The sequence below is a fragment of the Myotis myotis genome, unplaced genomic scaffold (genome assembly GCF_014108235.1).
Source record: "Myotis myotis isolate mMyoMyo1 unplaced genomic scaffold, mMyoMyo1.p scaffold_m19_p_7, whole genome shotgun sequence".
Lineage (NCBI taxonomy): Eukaryota > Metazoa > Chordata > Mammalia > Chiroptera > Vespertilionidae > Myotis > Myotis myotis.
In genome coordinates this window covers 41,070,056-41,093,967 of record NW_023416379.1, presented here as the reverse complement: position 1 = coordinate 41,093,967, position 23,912 = coordinate 41,070,056, and the positions used below count along the sequence as shown (strand labels likewise).

At 41.5% G+C, this 23,912-nt stretch overlaps 1 protein-coding gene across 2 annotated transcripts in view; it reads right to left on the bottom strand.

The window, feature by feature from the left end:
* BVES (blood vessel epicardial substance) overlaps nucleotides 1-23,614 on the bottom strand; it is a 34,973-nt gene extending 11,359 nt beyond the window's left edge. The window contains exons 1-8 of one of the 2 annotated variants that reach the window (XM_036317587.1): nucleotides 23,397-23,614; nucleotides 22,890-23,043; nucleotides 18,942-19,178; nucleotides 14,911-15,035; nucleotides 11,946-12,133; nucleotides 11,150-11,258; nucleotides 4,867-5,034; nucleotides 3,788-3,926 (exon numbers count right to left, since the gene is read on the bottom strand). In XM_036317587.1, coding sequence (XP_036173480.1) covers nucleotides 3,788-3,926; nucleotides 4,867-5,034; nucleotides 11,150-11,258; nucleotides 11,946-12,133; nucleotides 14,911-15,035; nucleotides 18,942-19,167 — 955 coding nt within the window. In that variant the 5' untranslated portion in view covers nucleotides 19,168-19,178; nucleotides 22,890-23,043; nucleotides 23,397-23,614. Of the gene's footprint in view, nucleotides 1-3,787; nucleotides 3,930-4,866; nucleotides 5,035-11,149; nucleotides 11,259-11,945; nucleotides 12,134-14,910; nucleotides 15,036-18,941; nucleotides 19,179-22,889; nucleotides 23,044-23,396 lie in introns of both variants that reach the window. The other variant, XM_036317586.1, reaches the window with a different exon arrangement.
* Nucleotides 23,615-23,912: the final 298 nt, after the last annotated feature.

Sequence of the window (23,912 nt, the reverse complement as noted above, 5' to 3'; positions counted from 1 at the left end):
TCAGTCTCTGGGCCTGGTCAGGGAATGTGCGGGAGGCAACTGATTGATGTTTCTCTCTCAAATCTCTCTCTCAAAATCAGTGGAAGTGTCCTCAGGTAAGGATTAAAAAAAAAAAAAAAAGAATCAATGTTCTATAGGACAAACAAAAAACCCCAAAACAAAACAAAAATGCAGAAACACACACACAGAGAGACAGCCAAAGATAAAAGGGAAGCTCAGGGATTAAGAGACTTTAGGGATGTATCAACCAAATGCAAATGATATGTGCCGATACTGATTTGCATTTTAATGTTTAGATCTACTACATTATTTGAGTTAATGACGAACTGGAATGTAAAAGTTGTTTAATTAGGAAAAATATATGAAATACGTTTAATTTTTAGAGAGTAGCATTGCTTGCAATTCTGTGAGCACATGCGAGGCAAAGTGAAAGCTAACCAAAAGCTAAAAGTCGGAAGAAGACAAATGGTTAATTTCAAATGTTCCTGTTAGAACCCTCATACAAAGAATATGAGGAGAATTTCAGCGAAATGGAAATTCACCAGTCCAGGAACACCTACTTGCAGCACTGTGTGGTTATAATGAAGGGTAGGAGGGTGGGAGGTTTCTCCAATGAAGCAGGCCGGAGGGGCCGTGGCTCTGGGCAAGCGCTACCTTCTCCTGAGTGTAGGGGACTCCCCTGCGGCGGGGAGAACAATAGCAGCTGCTGTGCCTCCTGCAGAGCTGGCAGGTCCAAATGCAAGAACGGGGTGAGAGTGGCCTCTAAACTATAAAGGGCCAAGTCAAATGGTATATGCGTTTTTCTTCTCTTTTTGATACACAGAGGCAATATGTTTTAACAGCATGGGCTTTGTAATCACACAGGATACCTAGGTCTGCATTGCAGACCTCCCCCTCACCCCCAATGAGGCGAATAAACATCTCATGGTTCCCATTTCCTCACCTGTAAAGTGAAACAATACTCACTGTGATAGATTGTGTTATTGTCAAAATGCCTGCTTTCCCTCCCTCACGCAGGAGGATTCAAGATCCATTCACTAATGGTGGTTCTGGCCAAATGACTTCTCTGGTCCAGAGAACATGAGCGGAAGTGGCGGGGCTGTAAGAGCCATGACATGACTCTGCCATACTGCCTTCCCTCTGCCAGCAGTGGCAGTGGCCCAAACAGTGGCTGCTCCTTCCACATCCCAGAGTGAGCTGGACACGGGCCTGGAGCAGCACTCACTGTGCACGTGAGCAAGAAAGCAGCCTCTTCCTCACAGAGAGTTGGGGACTGCCTGGGAGTGCCTCATCATCTAGCAAAAACTAATCTGCCCCCCTCTGTGCAGGAGTCCAGTGCCCAGTCCATGTGGCTATGTACAGAGGGGACCTGGAAAATACTAGCTGCTACTGTCAATGGACGTTTGTTCCCTTCTCTCCATCAGCATTTTGAGAGCAGCTGCCAGGCTGTTCACTTGCACATCAGAAACTCGAATAGTAAGAACTTAGTCACTACTTTTAGGGACCTACCCTTTACTAAGACCTCACACATGCTCAAAATGTGATAGATTTTGTTATTTCAGCCCAACAGTCCTAGGAGATTGATTCTGCATTCTGTTTTACAAGGAATGTAATTTGTAATGGAAAAGCAGGAGGCATATTGATGGGACTGGCAAATGTAAAACAACAGCCTTCAGTACTTCTGAGCTAACATGTAAGAGAAACAGGAACTAACCAGTTCCTAATGAATTATATGATAGAATTAGTAATTCATAATTTGTGTCAGTGTTGTGCTCAAGCCCTAATGTCTTTCATTAAAACTGCAAGAGGGAAGCCAAGAGATTCAGAATGAGGACTGGTCAAAGGGAGCAGGCGTGAACGAGGATGTGCTGTGTAATTCACACACACACTCAAAAATATGCATGCATAGGTAGCTAGACTCGTTGGTATCAATGTGTGAGATCTTGCATAATAAACCTGAGGCTAAATAATTAAGTAAGCAACATAAGCAGGTTGCACACATTTCTTTCTTTCTTTTTTTTACAGCAAAGTACTAAAGTCTAGTGAGACAAGGGAACAAGGAAATGAGAAGTGAAAATGTGGCCCTGCCCTGAAGGGCAGCACACGTCTTCACAGACACTGAAGCCTGAGTTGGCCGTGCAGGAGTGGCTGGATTACACTCCTGGTTTACTGTAGGGAAGAGGGAAGGAAACGGAGCAGGAGTTGTGACCAGATATGACAGACAGTTCATGTCGGATGAGAAAGGTCATGTGACTTCCCATAAGGCACACAGCTAATAATTATTAGAGCAAGAGCCAGGTTTGTATGCCCATGTGTGATCCATCCACTGAGCACCAGAAAACAGGTTTCCAGAGGCGAGTACAATGCAGATGTTAATTTGAAAACATGTTTTAATTCTATTTAAACAACATACTGTACAGAAGCTTTCCCCCCTAAAATGTTTTTATCCCCAAAATATTTAGATTATACAATAAAATACTACAGAAAAACAAAACTGATTTTAAGACAACAAATGCTCATGCTATATATCACTGGTTCTCAGTGCTTCGTAAGCAAAACTGTGGAACTAAACAAAAGTAAGAACTACAAAAACAAGCTATTCTACAGTAAAAATAATCCACATACAATATTTAACTATAATTCCCTTTCTGCTGATCTTTCGTAGTAATTAATCACTACACATATAACTAAGATGGGTCCATTTGAAAACACTTCTTTAGCACCAAACTGTTTCAGTACATTTGACATGCTAGTAGACTGCAGGCTTTGGTTAACCTCAGTTACTTTCAAAAAGTAACTTTAGAATAAAATACAATCATTTCCAATTTCTCATTTGTGTTGGTACACATTAGGTACACAAAGTATTTCTATGCCTAGACTTTGCTTTGGAGGCTTGCACCAATTATATGGGCTTGCCAATCCTTTGTCAGTTGAAAGTATAGTTAAAATCCTTAATCCAATTTATCCAAAGCATCCAAAGTTACGCATTTACACAGACACTTAGGATTGCCGAATGTTTATATTTACCTAAAAGTTACTCTGGATTAACATACATTTGGAAATAGTAATAGTTTTTAGTTTATGCAATGGGAGACTTTGTCTTTTTGCTATTTCCCATGAATTTGTTCAAAGTTCTTTTACTACCACTCTTGGAATAATGCGTAAAATAATTTTAAGCACTTAATTCTTAAAATAATCTAGCTTCTCTCATTTTACTTACTAATCTTCAATATCTGTATCATCAGTTTTACTTAAAATGTCTTAAAACAGTCTAAACTATGAAGAGATCTTGCAAAACATACTGGTTGGTGGTGTGTGAATGGGTAACTCACAGGGGTGTTGAGTGGCCTCCTTCATTTCAGGGATATTCCATTACCTGGTCTCACACTGAGATAACCAGCCAGCAGTAAAACACCCAGGAGTTGCTTGCTACCATTTTTAACACATGGCTGGATCTAAGCTTTCACCAGGACTAAAATCATGAAAACAACAAAGCCGAATACCCAGCAAACCGTAAGGACCCTTTCCCGTTATTCCAGTGAACCAGTATTTAAAAAAGTAGGTGCCAAAATCAGTGAACACGTTCTGAAACAGAAATAAAAGATCTAAAGTTGGATTTTTGCTGATATTATTAAAATAATCAGAAAAGATCTGATTATTTTTAATGATGCCTTTAGCTTGCCAAAGAATTACTGGCAAAGTTATTTTTCTGGTCAAAGTTGTCATTTGTCTATTTCCAGTACCATCCGTCAGAATCCCAACATGTATCAGTTTTGGGCTAACTTACGGAGAGAGGACACGCTGGGGGTGCCCCGGAGGAACTGGTGTAAGCCGTCCTCGCTGTCACTGGAGCTGGCTATGCTGTTCCTCATTTCCAGCATGGAGATCTGTGTGCAGAGGCTGAGCTGGTGCTCCAACTTTTTGGCCTTCTGAAAGCAAAGTTTCAAGATTTCTGACATCTATGGGACTTAGATCATACATTCTCTATCACTGCATTTACTTTTCCTTGAAAAAAAAAAAGTCTACCTGGTACCAAGTAAGTGCCCAATAAATGTCAGCTATAATTTTTATTTTCTGGATATTACTATACATAATACAGTTAATATACTCCTTAGTCTATTTATTAATTTTAAAAAATAGTAAGCACCAACCTAATTTGATAAACAGCCTAGACAAGATGACTTAAGAGAACATACGCCTATACTCATAGTCCCCGGAGAACAACAGTACTTATCACAGAAACGATGTTTCCCAAGTTCTCTTCTGTGATCATTTTAATCTCCTTCTAAGTAAACATGGGGAAACGAAGATCAAATTGCAAACTGGTGAAGATCTATATAGCTCTGAAATCCCGAACTAAACTGCTACAGGCCTCTTCCCTGTACCTCTCTAGCCACGTGTGGACTTCCGGGGAAGGAGGCTGACCAAGAGGATGTGCAGGGCTGGAAGACCCCAGGATTAAAATGCCAACTTCCTGCTCGCTGGGGTTCATCAGCATTGCTCAGTCTGCAGCCTCCCCACTGCCCTGCCTGCACCCCCACTCCGCCCCCTGCTCACTCCGCCCCCCATTCCCTCACACCACCCACTAGGCACCTTCCTTAGATTGTTTCACAGACCCTTTATGAAGAGGATAGCACCTCCTCACCATCCATGGAGGTCCCTGACATTTACCACCTCACTCCGCAATGGCAAATGTGATCATTACAAAACGTCCTCACTCTTGAGAAATGAGTCCCAGAAGCATTCCCACTTTACTTAACATTTGACTAATTAATGGAAATTCAGGACACTATATATTGTATTAAGTGAGGTATACCTCACTGTACATATTTATTTAACAAAATAAACACACCCAGAAAAACTTACTTTATCATTTAAGGTGGGGTCATTCAATGAGTAGAGCTTATTTGTAATGTCTTTTCCTATAAGATACCTAAATATTTCATACAGGAAAGGTTCGGATTCCAGGAAGTAAGTTAATCTTTCTCTTGACCAGCATAAAAACCTGCAGTTATCGTCTGCAACAATGGTGACCTGACAATGAAACAGAGAAAGAAAAAAGTACATCTATGTATATGAATTATGACTACAGTAATTTGGGGAAGAGCAGAGTAGAATAATTTAGTGGATATTATGATAGCAATGATTTATCATATTAGCTAAATTAAAATAAGATCCATACACCTAAGCTTCTATAACCATGTGTAAAATTATGTTTAAAACCAAGCGGTCTGGAGACTAAATAAAAGCAAATTCTTGTTGTTTCATGAAGTCTGGTGACAGAAGAGTGGCCACTATCAATAGCACAGCCATAGAGCGTGTAAGGCTGGCGATCCAGTTGGACCTATAATTTATAGCTAAATGTTTCTTTACACCATGAAGATTACCACAGAGGTGGAAGAATATACTTCAAGCAAAAAAAACCAAACACACACACAAAAAACTGAGGTAAGATTCGTGAGGCCAAGTTATAGATGAAAGACCTTCTCTAGCTAAGTCTGCAAACACACAGGAGAGAATGAGAAAACTGACTCATGAATCAGTTTTAGGGCCTCGGCTGTTACTAACACACATGGCCAGCAGGGGCCTTCTCTGGGTCTTTCTCTCCTACTATTTACCGAGTGTGACCTTTCAAGACTAGCTCCGATCAGTGCAGCCCACTGGGGACACACAGAGATCCTGCCGTTAGATCGGCACTGGGAAACCGTACCCTTTCCTTAAGTCTTATGACACAGAAAAGTGGGAAAGTACTGTAATTGCACTACAGAGAGTTCAAGTATTCCTCCAATAAATCCTTTCTCCAGGGTGAGGGAAGCTAGTGGCAGGAAACTCTTCCTCCCGGGCAGGTCCCCTTCCATCAGTTAGTACTTCTCTGTGCTTCGGTGGCACTCACAGCCCTGAATCCTGACACATCTGTCTCTCCTGAGCACGATGACAGGAGGGACAGTGCACCTTCATGTCTGGATGTCTGTGTCCAGCACAGAGTGGTGCTCAGTGCATGCTTATCATGTGAAGCAATTAGCAAATGAACACGAATACTGTTGAAGGAAGAAACCATTTTTCTATCTCAACACGAAACCCCAGGCCTATCCAGGTAGGAAATTAATAAAGGCTTGTTTAACTGATATAAAGTAATATCTGGGCCTCACAGCAAATATTTCCAAAGGAGCTCTTTCCCCTTTGTTAGTCACAAAATTAAACCTATTTCAGAAGACAAGGGGTATTTATGTCTACTAAGAGAGACAACGGCCAAAACCGGTTTGGCTCAGTGGATAGAGCATCGGCCTGCGGACTGAAAGGTCCCAGGTTCGATTCCGGTCAAGGGCATGTACCTTGGTTGCGGGCACATTCCCAGTAGGAGATGTACAGGAGGCAGCTGATCGATGTTTCTCTCTCATCGATGTTTCTAACTCTCTATCTCCCTCCCTTCCTCTCTGTAAAAAATCAATAAAATATATTTAAAAAAAAAAAAGAGAGACAACGGAAAACCCAGCTTCTCTCAGTAGCTGAAATCTGATCTTTACAAATCAGAGAGTTTGGCTACTTTAAAAAGTAGGTCAATACTCCTAGGAAAAAAAATTTGTAATTATTTATTATCTCAAAAGTGGGAATCTCCAAAATCAAATACACTGAATTTAAGAAATGTGTTAGCAGCTCTGTGACCTCATAAAATACTAAAATCCATTCATTCTTTCAACATATATTATTATGCATGTATTTAATTCCAGACACTGTTCAAGGCACTGAGCTCACAATGATGAACAAGAAAGACAAGATCTTACCTTGTGAAGCTTGCATGCTAGTGAAGGAAGCTGATAGTAAATAAATGAACTATGACACCCTCAAGTGGCAGTATTTGACAAATATAAAAGGGGACAGCAGTAGAGAATGATTAGGGAATGACAGTCAAATATAATGCCACTTATTTTATATATGTACTAGAGGCCCAGTGTACTGAATTTGTGCACCAGTGGGGTCCCTCAGCCTGGCTTGCGGGGATCGGGCCGAAACTGGCTCTCCAACATCCCCTGAGGGATCCCAGATTGCAAGGCACAAGCCAGGGCCGGGGAGGGACCACAGGAGGACTTCAGAGCGTGTCCGGCCCATCTCACCCAGTCCTGATCGACCAGACCCCAGCAACAAGCTAACCTACTGGGCGAAGCATCTGCCCCCTGGTGGTCAGTGCTCATCATAGCTATCGGTCCAATGGTTGAATGGTCACTTATGCTTTTATATATATATATATATATATATATATATATATATATAGATTGTACTTTTAAACATTTAATGTGCATTTATATCTACCATATAAATGGATCCTCAAAACTGCCTTTAAGATAAAACAGGTTACATTCTCCCCTATTTTTCAGATGCCAAGTGAGAAGCAGCAAAAAATGTATTCATGAACACATGTTAACTAGTGGTGGAGTGAACACTTCCGACTTTCAGCCCAGGCATATTTTCCCACCAGGCCAACCCTACCCAGCATGTCCAATATTCTTTCCCCACCACCACCCAATATTCTTCGAGATGGCCAAATAGAAAGTAATCAAGTGGCCATAAGGTAGGCTCACAGTCCACTGAAAGTCCCTCAGACAAAGACCAGCTAAGCACATGTCATAAAGTTGATATTCTAGTGGAGGAAGCCAATAAGTAAAGATGTATGACAAAAAAATATAATATTTATAGGATGAGAAGTATAAGGTCAAGCTGGTCCTTGAGAGTTCCCAGAAACAACAGGGGATTGGTAAGTAAACGCAAGGTGACTGTATAAAACACTACACCAATTATTAGAGAAAGGTGAGCACCAGGTACTCACAGCGGCACAGCCAGGCACCTAAGTGCTGAAGAAACGGTTTGGTGAGTTGAGATGCCTTCATTTTATAAAGATGTCATCCATGACTTTGGAAAATACAATGCATGTACAGTGAGACAAGGAGTTAAAAAAGGAGTTGGAAATCATCAGGAGCAGAAATTGTATCTAGGTGATAGATAAGGCATTTAACTTCTTTCCAACCATTTTAATAACCTCATTTCCATGGAGGCAATGGTACTTATATGATACTATAATTTGCTTGGCAAATCCATTTCTTATTGATGGTTAAAAAACGCTTTAAACATGTTTAAATTATTATTAAATTTAAACTTAACAATAGTATTCGAATAATAAGCTACCACTGCAGTAAGTAGGAGTGACTTGCAAGTCCATAAGAGCAGGTATTAAGTCAGAAGTGGCTGGTTAATGATTTCCTGTCACAACAGTCAAGTGAAACATACTTTAATGAGGGATTTTTATAAATCAATATTGAAATATTTAAAGCTTCTGTAAAGAAGTCACTTCTTGAGGCATTAAGGTATCCTCAGCAGAGCCATACTTGAGTTCTTGTGAAGAATTCTACTGAAGAAATAAAAGCAAACATGGCAAAGGAAGACACGGAGTCATTTCTTTCTGGTAGAGTTCAACTAAAGCATTTACAGCCAGGTTTGGTGAGATTACCTCAAGGTCCTGGATCAGCCCCCTCAACCTTAGATTCCAAGCCACTCTACACCTCACACAATGAGAAGACCATACACAAGAACAAGGGTGTCTGAGGGAGTTGCCGAATGGGCTAGAGCCGGAAACAGCAGTTTCACAGGAACTTTGGTCTGGAGCAGCCGCAAGTTCGGAATCTGTTTCTCAGCTCTACCACTGTGTCTATCATCACAGTTACCCCCTGTCTCTGAACAACATTTGCCATGCAATCTCAAGGGACAGTCAATTCCACCTGCCTTTCCTTCTTCCTTTCACCCTATTGTATAATTCATTAGCACCACTGCCAAAGAACAAACCGAAGCAAACATGTAAAGGAAGTAGCTCCTTGTTAGAATACTTGTAACCAACTGTTCAGAGTTAGAGAAAAGTCAGATTAGCTGGTAAAGAGTATGGAGTGGAACAGTTACCACTGACAATTTCAAGTGTCCTCTGCCATGGGCACAATTAGTAAGACGCTGGCCATGGGAACATGAGACATTTTTCATTTGGGAACTTGCTTCATGAAGAGGTGATGTACTCCTACACAGATGTGCAACAGCTATTTTTACTCTTGAGGAACTGCCAATGGGAACATTTTGTACACAATCTCTCCGGAGGGCTCACTCTGATGGAGTCTGAACCAACTGTACAGGATACAGGTTGGATGACGCTGGAGTAACTGTTATCCATTAATCACTTAGGAAATGCTACCCCAGACTCTATGCAGAGAATAGCCGACTGGTGTTTGGAAAGGCTGAATGCATACCCTTCACCCAGCTATGGTACCTCTATTTGGGTCATGTTCTGGGATCTTCACAGCAATCATCAGGAACATTTGTCAACTACCCAATTCCAGACCCCAAGAAGAAAGAGAACTGTAACTACTAGTAGGAATTCTTTTTTTTGGTCAATTATAAATACAATAATTCGAAGTTCAGTAGAAATGGTAATGCATGTTGTATCCCAGGCCTCACAGGGGGCCGTTTGCTTCTAGAAACGAAGGAGGTTCAGTTTCCAGCCTCTCTCCAAATCCCACTCTCTTCAGGATCCTGTGAGACTGTAAAAGCACTTGCCACTATACACTAAAAGAGAAATGGAAGCACCAGATAAAAGTCAGGCTTTGGAAAAAATTGTAAGGAGGTCAGAGGAAAGGAGGAGAGGAAAGAAGTGGCCCTGTTCTAGTTGTAAAGGTGGTGACTGACGATAACAACAGGAACATAAATCTCAGTGCACAGCTGACTCTCGCAAACACAAGATGAGAGCGTGAATTGGAGGAGCCTGGATATACAGCACTTGCTTTCTTCTGTAGCTTAAGCTCAACTGCTTGGGAACAGCATTGCAACCAGTTAGCGAACATGTCCAAGACCTTCTAGTAAGTGTACATCACTTGAACAAGTTGTCCTGTTATTCAAGCCAGTACTCGGGCAGGGTGGGAGCAGGGCATGGCTGAAACCATGCAAAAAACCTAAACTGTACGTCTATAACATCCTTTGGACTTTAATGAGGCATGAACTAGTTTCAGTCTTCTTGAAAATCATGTCGGGTTTTAAAAAATCCTCATCATAAGAGAAGAAATGTAATTATGTGTGGTGATGAATGTTAACTAGACTTTTTGGGGTGTTGTTTTGCAATATATACAAAGATTGAACCATTATGCTGTACACCTGAAACTAATATAATGTTATATTGCTGGGGTCCAACCCCAGCAGGTCCAGGGGTCCCCAAAGGTGTGGACGGAGTCAGCGAAGAAGGAACGACACAGAGGCAGCGTTCAGTTGATCAGCATGGTTGGGTTCTCTAGCCAAGTTCTGGTTTGGTTCTCCAGCGAAGTTCTGGTTAGGATCTCCAGCCAGGTTCTGTGTCCATGTTCTCTTGTGTCTAGGTTCTCCAGCCAGGTTCTCCAGGTTCTCCAGCCAGATTCTGTAGCCATGTTCCCTCGCTAGGTTCTCCAGCCAGGTTCTGTCCAGGTTCTCCAGCCAGGTTCAGTCACCAGGTTCTAGGCAGGTTCTCTTGCCATGTTCTATCCAGGTTCTGTAGCCAGATTCTGTCTCTAGGTTCTCCAGCCAGGTTCTCTTGCTAGGTTCTGTCTCTAGGTTCTGTGGCCAGTTTCTGTCCAGGATCTTTTGCCATGTTCTCTCCAGCGAAGTTCTTCTGTCTCTAGGTTCTGTGTAGGTTCTGTGTCTAGGTTCTGTCTTCTAAGTTCTGTCTCCTGTTGTCTTGTTACATCTGTATTTATACCAGTTGATTCAATCCTATCAATCTCTATTCCAAAGGTTAGGGTGTTTCTTATCTCCATTCCAGGGAGTAAAGATTATGTAGCTTAAGCATGATTGTTCGTAGTTAAAGTGATTAATTACCCGCCTGGCACTTAGTTAAGGGGTTTTATTCCCTCCCTAACTTCAGGGGAAAATCCCTACCTGGGGAAACAACCTTTCTCAGAGAGGCGTCCTTGGTTAAAACACATAGTGCCAAGAAGGTGAGCAAACATATTAAGAACAGTATGCCATATATACCAGGTCCCTTGAAACAGCAAGGATGGACCGGCTCCCGGCATTATATGTCAACTATACCTCAATTTAAAATAAATTGATAAAGTAAATAAATATCCTCAAAAAACCCCATGCCAAAACATACCTGGAATTTTTCACCTTTGTGCATCTGAGTTGATCTAAATTCAGGAGAATCTATAAAGGCACAGGGGTAAATGTTATGCAGAAAATGTCCTCGATAGGAGACCTTCATTCTGATAACAGAAATTAATGTTAATAAATGCATAATATCTCACAAAATAACATGACAATCCTTAAAATCTCCATAATCTTATGGGTTTTGAGTTTATACTAAGGTTTTAAAGACTCCACAGATGACTGACATAATTAAAAGTACTTCCCAAAGACAAGTATTTATTTCAAAATAAATTTCACCAACAATAAGAAAAAGAAGACAAGTTCTAGCATTGACCCACCCATGTGCCTTCCAATGGCTACCATCGCTCTTATACCTACAGTGACCATACTCAAACTCAGGAACTTTCGAGAGAAAAAGGGTGGTATTAGCTATTATTCCAGAACAATATACACTAGGCTCTTCCTAGAAGGCTGAGATTCCTAGAAGTTATATTTGTGATAAAAAACAATCACCTCTGAAACATGCACAAGCTTCTTGAACTTTAAACCTACTTCAATTTTGATTCATTAACTTTAAATAAAAGCTAAAAAAAGATGAACAACGTTCACAACTGAAAGTCCTGACACCAGCAAGGGTGAGAGCAGCCAATTCCAGGTAACTAACAGGTCGCTCGGTAGTGTTCCAAAATGCAGTCGTGAAATGCAAGTTCCCCGCCAACAAAGTCTGCCACCGCTTCCTCCATTATCTGACAATATCCCCTTCCATTCACTCACTACCGAGGGGCCATGAGAAGATCACTTACCTTCCCTTCAGGAGAATACTCAGACGGTCGTCGACTGAGGTTTTATCCTCTGCAGCATAAGTCTGGCCCTTTGTCAAGGTTTGGATCATACAAAACTGTCCAGTTAGTCTTCTGAACAAATCTGGAGGCACTAGGAGTGGTTCAAACAATCGCCGGTAGACGCCGTTGAGCTCCTTTTCAATCTTGACCTGAAATGCAGCCAGGACAGATGCTGTACTAATGCAGCGATATCAAAACAGTGGCTTCTGTGGTCCAAAAACCTTTCTGAGAATAAATTTGTAACGCAGGCCGAAACCGGTTTGGCTCAGTGGATAGAGCGTCGGCCTGCGGACTGAGAGGTCCCAGGTTCGATTCCGGTCAAGGGCATGTACCTGGGTTGCGGGCATATCCCCAGTAGGAGATGTGCAGGAGGCAGCTGATCGATGATTCTCTCTCATCGATGTTTCTAACTCTCTATCTCCCTCCCTTCCTCTCTGTAAAAAATCAATAAAATATATATAAAAAAAAAAAAATTTGTAACGCAGACCCTCACCGTTCCGTATTTCAGTCAGTGGAATCTCACACAGTGAATAAGTGATGATATGAGTTTAGATGCTAAAAGGGCATTTTTGCAGAGAGCATATGGAGAAGATTTGCACTATTGATCACACCTCTCCCTAGCTGCTATAAAGCAACCGTGGAGGTTGTGACTGTTATTACAGCATTCACCTTCCCAATCTTAGCATTTTCTATAAACAACACAAAACCTTTTCATTTTTAGAACAATATTATTTCACAGAAATTACACTAACTTTGAAATATGTAGCAGAAAATAAACAATAGGAATCAATGTAAAAACACATTTATGAAAATACATACAGTAGGTGTTTTACCTACATGTAATTATCATTTAATGCATCGATACAGGAAGGCGATCACCCACAAATGCAAACATTGCTTCTCATTTATTCATTCTGCAGCAAAGTGAAGAGTGTAAAAGGGTTTCAGAGTAACAGTTTTAAGCTAAGATAAAATCTGTAGAATAGAGAACCCACTGGTGAGTAAGACTAGCTACTGGAGAAAGAGAAAAGCAAAATGACCCAACTGCCTCTGTTGTGAGACAACCAAGGCCCAGGTCACACCCATCTTTGGGCCCAGCATTAGTCTGGGAAAACTAGAGTGCATGTCAATGAACGTTGGGGTTCAAATGATCATCCATCCCAATAAACCCTATGGCAGTCACACTATGAAGCTTATACATCCAGATGAGTACTTGTCCTGCTGTTCAACTGCAATGAAGAACCAGCATTTATATTTTTCAAAAAAGGAGGTTTATCATCCAAGAAAAAAACAAAAGCACAGATACTAAGTGATTTACTCATTGGGAGCGGCCATCACATCAGCAACTTCTGAACCTTATGTTCAAAACTTGGGTTCCAGCAAATTCTTAAATTCAGAAACTGTAATCCTCATTATAACTGTCATGTCCCTCCTCCACTCTGGAGTGCTCATAATGTGTTTAAAATAACTTATTCACATATATGTCCCACTTCCAGTATATACGCTAGCCAGAGTAGCACAGTAATGAACATATGAACTGAAGAGTCTACTGACTCATATTCGAAACCTGCATGTCTTAGCCCAAGCCCCAGTTCCTTCATGAAGCCCTCTCAATTGTTCTCTTTGGAAGCATCCAGTCATCAAATGTTTTTTGAGCACCTACTATGTGCCAATCATGGTTGATAGGAACAGGGACTACAACAATAAGTGTAGCAGATAATATTATTATTCCCAACTATTTACTGCTCTTACCACTTGTAAGAGTATTATACATCCCCTAACCCCATCCTACCCCCACATTATCAGGCATAACCATGTCACTTGCTTTGGCCAATAAAATGTGAACAGAATTGACATATACCCCTTTGGAGCAGAAATTTTAAGAGACAATGGGTCTCTTGAACTTCTCTCTCTGCTATGAGAATGCATGTGCAAGCAGAACCTGCTGCTTCAGCAGAGACTCCGAAATGAAGAAGACACACAGAACAGAGTCATGGTTGACACACAGCTGCCAGAGTCCACATATAAGGTGGGTGAGAAAAAACCTGTTGCTGGTGTATATCACTGGGACTTTCAGGTTGTTTATTATACAGCATAACCTAGAGAAAAGTAATGTACTAGGGAAAACAGACTGGGCTATAATCTCATGGAATGTCTATTATATATATCATCTGTATAAATTCCCAGGAATTGTCTTGTTTTCTAACAGTTTTCTACACACGTCTGGCCTTGAACATAATATTAGGGCAAGGGCAAGCACTGTATTTTTTACTTTACTGAGTATTTGCATGTGCTTTGCACAGTCAGTAAATAAGTATGGAGTGAATTCTAGGAGCTTTGCTGCTTTCCTGTTCTATGTACACCTTTTTGTTCTTGATATAACCAAGGAAACACAGCAAGATAAATCAGAATTGAAAAGAAGTTAAATCCTAGTGTTTTGATGACAACTCACCAAAAGTGGTGATATCCTTAAATGAGTATTTTGAGCATAATAAAAAATATAGTCATTATATTTAAAAACTAGCATGAAAAAAAATAGCATGAGGTATTTGTGAATCGCTAATATGTTTATTGAAGTTGCCTATAAATAATTTTATAAATAGGCAAAGATATTCCCAAGTAACATCTGAATATCAATACACAAAAGAAATGAAGTTATATGATGAAAAAAGAGAGAATGTTATCATGTTGTTTCATGTCTAAACAGCCCTAATGATTTAAAAAACTTAAACAACCTATCTGTAGAACACATTTCACGGTATTCAAATGTTTCACTTTCAGGCATTTATATAAAGAGTAAGTTTCATCCGGAATGATACTGAAGGGACTAACGATGTTAGATGCTTGTTCTCAAGTCTGAACAAAGTGCTCTAAAAGCTTTTAAGCTTTAAAATCTCTTCCTTGCTAATTAATTTTTAGTAATTACCGGTCTTTTCTTGAACAAAAGATATGAAAGATGCAACATATTGACACCGAGGAACACTGAGTTCCAGATCACGATATCCAAGGCACATCGGTAGAGTGTGGCCCACATGATGTAAAAAGAGCATCCTGTTGAATAACAAAATTAAATATGTTACATGTTTAGAACAGCGTTAGCATGAAGCTTAATAAATTATAAAATAAACCAAACACATCCTAGAAATACCTAAGCCAAACATCACATTTTCATTTTTTTGGTCTGATTATCAAAAAAGAAAAACGTGCTTTGTTGCAGAAAATTTGTAAAGTTAGAAAATATTTTTTTAAACCTGTAATTCTAATAGAGAAAACCACTAGTGATATTTAATACTTCTTTACAGTGTTTATGCATTGTTACCTGATGGCAGAACTACCATATATAATTTTAAAACATCTCTGTCACTTATTGCAGCAATTTTCCCATTATATTAGAAGTCTTTGAGTACATGGGTGGGTGTTTTTTTGGCAGGTGAATCTAAAATTATTTTTAAGATACATAATTAAAATATTCAAAATAAGTCTATTATAATTCTCATCTATGACCAAACAACTGAATGGCCAGTTGACCGGTCACTATGATGTGCACTGACCACCAGGGGCAGACGCTCAATGCAGGAGCTGCCCCCTGGTGGTCAGGTGCTCCTACAGCCAACCTCCTGTGGCCAGCCAACCTCCTGTGGTCCTTCTCCCCCTCCACCCGCCTGCCAGCCAGCCCCAATCGGGATTGGGTGAGATGGCTCCGATTGCCAGCCAGGCCAAGGGACCCCACCTGTGCACAAATTCGTGCACCAGGCCTCTAGTCTATAATAATAAAAGCATAATATGCTAATTAGACTGGACAGCCAAACGACCTTCCAGATGTCATTCCGACGTCCTTCTGGACAAAGCTGTAGTGGCAGGGGCTGAGGCAGAGGCGGTTAGGGGCCATCAGGCAGGCAGGTGAGCAGTTAGGGGCAATCAGGCAGGCAGAGCAGTTAAGGACAATGAGGCAGGCAGGCAAAGTGGTAAGGGGCGATCAGACAGGCAGGCCCAGATCGGGCCTAAACTGGCAGTTGGACATCCCCTGAGGGCTCCCAGATTGTGAGAGGGTGCAGGCCAGGCTGAGGGACGCGCCCCGCCCCACCCCCCACACACACCCGTGCACGAATTTTGTGTACCGGGCCTCTAGTTTATTCATATTAGTGTAAGCAGCAGTTGGGATTACAGAAAGCTACTGATTGTTTTACGAGTTTATTATCACTAACCTATGGACAATAAATAAAATACAAAGCATGTCCTCTGAATTTTTCCAAGAGGAAAATAATTGCTAGTATTTGGTTAGTCCTTTGGAGTTAGAATTATCTTTATAGATACATTTATTTTACTTAATTATCATAGCAACCTTTTGAGATAAGGTTTATTACAATTTTATTTAATTTTAGAGATGAGGTAGCATATGTAGTTTTTAATGACTGTAACTGATTAGATCATCATTTATTCAACCACCTCCTTATTGGTGGACAGATGAAATTTGTTTGAGGTATAATTTTTTTTTAATATATTTTATTGATTTTTTACAGAGAGGAAGGGAGAGGGATAGAGAGTTAGAAACATCGATGAAAGAGAAACGGATGTGCCTGCAACCAAGGTACATGCCCTTGACCGGAATCGAACCTGGGACCCTTAAGTCCGCAGGCCGATGCTCTCACCACTGAGCCAAACCGGGTAGGGCTGAGGTATAATTTTTGATAAGTAGCCAAAACATCTTTATATGTAAAAATTGATCTGTTTTTGTGACTGTTTGCTTAGGGGTAGATTACCTGACAGTAAGTCAAGGGAATGAACTTCATAGCTTTTGGTGACATTGAAGAATTGTTTTCCTAAAGGTTTCTAAAATTTATAATCCTACTAGTTGGGAATGTTAAGTATCAAAGTGTCAATATTATAAAATTTGAAAGCCCTTAATTTGATAGTGAGGAATTTTGTATAATTTGTACAATTATATTTTGCATTTCCATAATTTCTGGTGAGTTTGAATATTTTACCCATCTGAATATCTTTTCACCATTTGGTGGTTATCCATTCACCTATGAGAATCTTCCTAGTTTTCCTTATCGAGTCTCTTACTTTAAATCAAATATCAATAGCTTCTTTTGATTAATTTTATGGTGAGAGCATCAACAAATATCTTTTTAATTTAAAATAAAATAACCAATATTATACAAATATATCAATGACACACACATAAAAACTAACCTCCCATGTTAAAAAGTTATTCATTTGCAATTTCTTTTCATCAGAATAATTTGGGGCATCTAAATAACAGCATGACATGTAAAACCTTAAATGTTCTTTAAATATTTCATAGCTAAATTTGAAAAAATGTAAACTATTACTTAAATGAGACAGGATAACCTAATGGGAGGGCTGGCTGGAAAGCTGGAGGACCTGAAGTATAGTCCTGGTTAGGCCACTATCTCCCAGCCTTAGTTTTGGTGAGTCATTTAACTTCTCCAGGCCTGTTTCTTCATTTATAAGGTGTTAAATTATCTCCTTAGTCCACCTCCAAAACTCTGTCTTCAAATTCATTTTTTGCTTTTGATTTTTATAAGGTATGTTATTTGTTTTTTCTATTCAACACTCTGCTTTCCTGCTGCAATCACTATTTTACTCAGAGGTAACACAGACAAGGAAGTCCCATAAGCTACCTTCTAGATACCTTTCCATTCTAGCTCATTGGCCATTCCATGCCATATTTCATATATTTGAGGTACAATGAGCTAGTGCTCATTCTCCCTAAATATGCCTTCTCCCCTGTGCCTTTTACCTGGATACCACACACTCACACTCAAAGGAATCCTGCTCATCCAAAAGCCAGCTCCTACGTCATTTCCTCAGTGAGACCTTGCTCCACCATCATGCTAAGGCTATCACTCTCTCCATTTCTCCTTGGCACTGGGCACCCCTGCATCACATATGGCCACCCATCTGTTCTCTGGCCCCCAAAGAGTGTCTTTCTCAAGAAGGGAGACTGCCTTCTTCAATCTTTGTCTGATAAATTGCAGGTGCTCAAAAATGCACCTGAATAAATGAATCATTAGGGAAATAATCACAGAGAGTAATCTGTCAAAAATCACTGGCTAAACCCTAGCCTGTTTGGCTCAGTGGATAAAGCATTGACCTGGACTGAAGGGTCCCAGGTTCGATTCTGGTCAAGGGCACATGCCTGGGTTGTGGGCTCGATCCCCAGTGTGGGGCCTGCAGAAGGCAGCCAATCAATGATTCTCTCTCATCATTGATATTTCTATCTCTTTCTCCCTCTCTGAAATCAATAAAAATATGTAAAAGAAAAAATGAATCACTGGCTAAAATAGTAAATTCAATTGTTTTAATATTTTGATGTGAATCAATTTAATCTGCTTCATCAGGATTACTGGAGTCCGTCATAAAAGTTTTATTTAAACTACTGTGTCTGGGAATTGCTCTTGTTCCTAATGTTGCTTCCTGCCCATAGCAAGTATATGCCTATTCAAATAATAATATTGAAGACTATCTAGTACTTACTGTGCCAAGCACTACTGTAAGTCAAATGTGTACACACACACAGAGACACACACATACTCACAACAACCCTAGGAGGAGGTATTATTTTTACCCTACTGGACTCATGTGGAAACTGAAGTATAGAGAGGTTAAATCACTTGCTCCAGTTACACAGTTAGCAAGTGCTGGAACCAGGGTTCAAATCATAAAATCTGGCTCCAAAATTCACACTCTTACACAGGAATGGATTTTCTGATATCTGGGAAATCTAAAGAACAGATGAAAACATACAAAGGATTACCTAAAATAAGGGTATGGCTTATAAAAGGCCTATGTTCTAAGTTATTTGATACACTGCTAAGTCAATAACAAAGTCATATTTTTGGTATGCTATTGACCTGACAGGAAATTCTCTAAAGCTCCCATCAGGTGCCAGTTACAGAAGGTACATAAAATCTCAGTCAGGTTTCTTACCTATAGCTAACATCCCCCTAAGAAGTATCATATGGAGGTGAAGAGTAGTTGGAATAACCAACCCAATTGCAAAAAAAACATTTGCTACATGAAAAACTAGATGATGTATTTCTCTCCAGTTTTCACAGGTGGTCTCATTGGAAGGCACAGGTATAATACTTTCTAACTTAGATGTAAAACCTATTGCAGGTGATTCTGCCAATGGGCTGGACTCAGTATAATTCATCTTGAAAATTCCTGTAAAAACAAACAAAAGGACAATCATAAAAATGGTGGCTGTATGTATCACCCCGATAGGTGTTATAACAAAATTATTTCTGTGGACCAAATGTTGGTAAATAGACTTCTCTGGTGTTTGTGAATTGGACAGATCCAGGTCCCAATCCAAGCTCTGTTACATGCTGAATCCTTATCTATTAAATGATGATAATAATTCCTCATTTGACTTTAAGATTAACATTTGACTTTACCATAAGTGAAATAAAATACATAAAATATTTAGCATGGTGCACAACTATTCTCTGATATCCTATCTAATAAAGAGGGAATATGCAAATTGACCATCATGTCATCACAAAGATGATGGCACCCATAGCCACAGGATGGCAGCGCCCAGTCCCCTCAGCCCTGCCGAGGGTGGGGGGGGGGGGGTGGACGGGGTGGCAGGCACAAGGAACGGCCGGACCCGTCCTCAGGCAGAGTCCCACAGTCCTTTCAGCCCAGCCAGTGCGGCCAGACCTGCCCTCAGTCCCCCAGCTGCCCAGGGTCAGCCTGAGGTGCAGACAAGCTTTGGATGGCAGCTGCTCAGCTGCCTAGGGTGGGCCCGAGGCACAGGCAAGCCTTGGATGGCAGCTGCTCAGCTGCCCAGGGTCGCCCGGGTCTCAGGTAACCAAGGCCAGCCAAGCCTTGCGCTGCTGGCAGTGGCAGCAGCAGAGGTGTGATGGGGCGTCGCCTTCTCCTGATCGCTGGGTTGCTTCCCTGACTGTGAGAGGGGGCAGGCTGGGCTGAGGGACCCCCCACTCCAGTGCATGAATTTTCATGCACTGGGCCTCTAGTTTATCCTTTCTAATAAAAGAGTAATATGTAAACTAACCATCACTCTGTGACAAAGATGGCGGTGCCCATAGTGGCCGGGGCGGGATGCTGGCGACGGCGCCCCGGCAACGTGAGCCCAGCGTCTGCGGCCCGGCCCCATGGAGGGAGGGGAGGGGCCCCAGCCAAATGGAGGGAGGGGAGAGACCTCAGGCCGGGGTGAGGGATGCTGGTGTTGTTGCAGGCCGGGCTGAAGGACCCCCCCCCCCTCCCGTGCATGAATTCCATGTACCAGGCCTCTAGTATATATATATGTATATGTATCTGTAATATACATATCTGTATATACACATACATGATGGTGAAGGAGAGAGGGATGGTGGAATTAGCTAGTCTGAAAGATAATCACCAATGTGCACTCACTACAGCAATTATAAAGTTATTTAGTATAGTCTTCTATAACATTTCCAATAGTGACACTAAATCTAAAAACAGGAACAATAACTGGAATAACTTATTTTTTGAATACTTTGAAAAAACTAATACCCTCATTTTTAAATATGAAGGCTTAGGATATTTAGAAGGCTCTATTTTTATATTGTGAAATAATTGTATTATATATATGTGTATATATATATATATATATATACATTCTACATTAGCATATATGTACTTAATGAATACATTACTATAATCTTTATGTATACACAGAAAGTTATAACATTTACTCCATCTTTTAGTGTCTAATTTAAATCTCTATTTTCTTTCTCATAAAAATCCTAGTTGGTTGCATCTCACAAATTGAAAAGTAGCAAACTTCCATTTTACTTATATGTAGGACATGACTATACATTTAACTATTTAATATTAAAATCTGTGGTGAATACATTTCAAAGAATAAGTATTTTACACAAAGTGGCACTACTTTCTGACCATATTACCTGTCCTCCATCTCTGACATTTAAACAGTCTTTCTATTATTAAGTATACAAACTGGTCCCTGACAAAAACTATGCAGATTTACAGAATAGGTGAATTATTCTGTTTCAAGAAAAGAATTCCAAATGGGAACTGAAAATACCTTTAATTTAAAATATGTATTCTTTCCAAATAAGGTCATGCAATTAACCATATTTTTCCATTCTTTTTTTTTTTATCATACTAAAGTAAAGGTTTTAGGTGGGAAAATAATTGGTACAGGTTGGACATTTTGAAAATATGTTATTAGACAAATGTATAAGAATTTCACATCTCTTAAGATGATTAAAGAACATACACACAAACTTACAAATTGTGAATGAAATGATCAAGTCATTTAAAGATCTCTTCACATAATTCTGAAATAGCTAATAAATACAAGATTAATAGTTGACTTAGTATTGATTTTCTGCAAAAAGAAAAGAAATGACAAAAATTCAACTACTTTCCAAATGTTGGAATCAATAAAAATAGAAGCCTATTAGGATAGGGGACATCATTATTTTAGTAACTCTACCTACACAAAGTTTGCTTTCACTGGGAATCAAATCAGAATTAACCTCATAATTTCTGCAGGAGGGAGAGTGATTCACTCATAAACTACTGTCTATGTCAGCTTATGTGTTAGCATTACGTAAGCTAACAATAACTACCATTTCTATTGTACCTTAGAAGGTGCTTTCACTCCCTTTGTCCTATTTGTTCTTCTAACTACCCTATGTTCTCCATGAGGCAGAGTCAATGACATATTCATCCATGTAGAGAATGCCAGAGGTGAACGCCATACGGAAGGGACACAAACAATGAGGAACACAGTTAGAAATCACTTTTCAGTCTCCCCAAACCTCAACAGTAAAGACGGGAGAATGGTTACCCTTCCTAAGGTTGAGAATCAGAGTCCTTGAACAGAGGCAGCTGGACTAGAGGTCTCAAACCTCTTCAAATTATGTGGCCTGTGCCTCTAATACACATTTATATAATAAGTTAATTAATACACCCCCCCCCACACACACACATACATTCACCTGATTATACTTGTATTACCAACTAATTCACTGCAGTACGAAAAGTACCAATTTTTGGTCCAAGAGAAATGATAGGAAAACTACAATCTACTGACTGAAGAACTGGGAGATAATAATATAAATTTTTTAAAGTTGAGATCATCTTATAACATATTTTGATGCACTACACCTTATTAGAGATATATATACACAGTTCATACCTTTAAGTTTCTATATGTATTTATTATAGTGTATGATATTAACATCATACATTATAAATAATTTTACTTGTATATTTATTGTCTATTTGTCTATATATATTTATGTCTATTTTGATATGTCTATTACCTATTGTCAATAAATATTGATAGATAGGATCTTGCCAATTTCAGCTCCCTTTGATCTATATTAGTGGATTTAAATGGTTTACACTGAACTATCCTAATACCGAGAATGAATGGGTCTAATGAGGCAGATGAGTATGGTAAACTTTGATTCATTTTGATTAAATTAATAAAACTTCTTTCTTCTATTTGTTCTAGGAGTCCCAATTCCTAAAATTACTGGTTCTAGTAAAGTCCTGTTTATCTATTGGTTTTCAAAAAGGTGTTTGCAAGCTAAATAGCTCAATGGTGAAACTAACTCTAACCCATCACCAAACTACAAAAACGAAAGATAACAGCAAGGAGCAAAAGTCGTGCTAGTATACTTATTCAATTCACTCTGTGATTCCAACGGACCCTTTGCGCATCTTCGGAATCCCAAGGGGCATTATGTCGCTAAGAGTCTTTCCACTCTTAAAAACAAGCAATTCCTGTGACTTGTGTGGTCAACAACCGGTTTCCCAACGCCTGGTTAACGAGGGCACGGGGGTAGGGGGCAGGTGGGGTGGTAGAGGTGGCGAGGATCTCGGGTTCCCGAGCCATCTGCTCACCTGGTTCCTGAAAGAAGGGGTCGGTGTCCACTGTTCTCCTGGATCCCGAGCTCGCGGACTACGAGGGATGCGCCCTGAGCGCGTTGCTCCTCACACTCCCAGCTCCGGGCCGGCGGCGACACAGCGCACCGTCTCGGTGCAGGACCCGGCGGCCCTACAGGGGGCGAGGAGGAGCCGCCGTGGGTTCAGGGGCAGGAAACCCCGGGACCCCAGCGGGGGTGAGCCGAGGCCGAGCTCCCCAAGGATCTGCCGGAGGCAGAGCGCGGGAACCGGCACCCGATGGGGCCCGAGCGCCCGGGGACGCTGGCGCTCCCAAACGCGAGTGGCGGCTTCGAGGGACCGGGAAGCCCCCGAGAGGGCGCGGCCCGCGAGGAGCAGGCGGGGCGCCGGGGCCCGCAAAGTTGCTCCCAGGGGAGCAGGGATCCAACTTTCGCTTCCCGATTTAGCCCGGGAGCGCGAGGCTGCAAATAGCCGGGCTCCGGGCGTCAGCGGCGCCTCGCTCCTTACCTGGCTCGTCCCTGGCACCGAGCCTGGGCGGCGCTGGCCAAAGTTTGGAGCAGCGAGCGGCGGGGCGCGGGGGACACCGGCGCGGCGGCCCGACGGGCGCCCGGACGCCCAAGCCTCGGAGGTTCGGCGGGTCCGGAGGCTGCTCGGCGCGCGTCGGGTCCCCGCGCCCGCAGCCGCTCGGACTAAAATAGGCAGCGGGCGGCGGCGGCCGGGGCTGGGGCCGCACCGCGCACGCGCCCGGCGCCCCACGGCGGGCGGAGCCCCCGCCCTCCACCCGGCTCCCCTCCCGGCTCCTCCAACTCGCGGCCGCGGCGGCACCGCCGTGGTCACTTTGAAACACCCGCTTCTTTCTGCCCCTGTTCCCTCTCCACCGCTCGATTCTGCCCTTGTTTGGTCATGAGCGTGGGTGCGGGCGGCATCTTGGACCGGCGGCGGCGTCGCTCATCCCCCCGGGATATACCTCGAGCGGCAGAGCCCCGCAGGGAGAGAGGAGAGGAGGAGAAATGAGCACTGGCG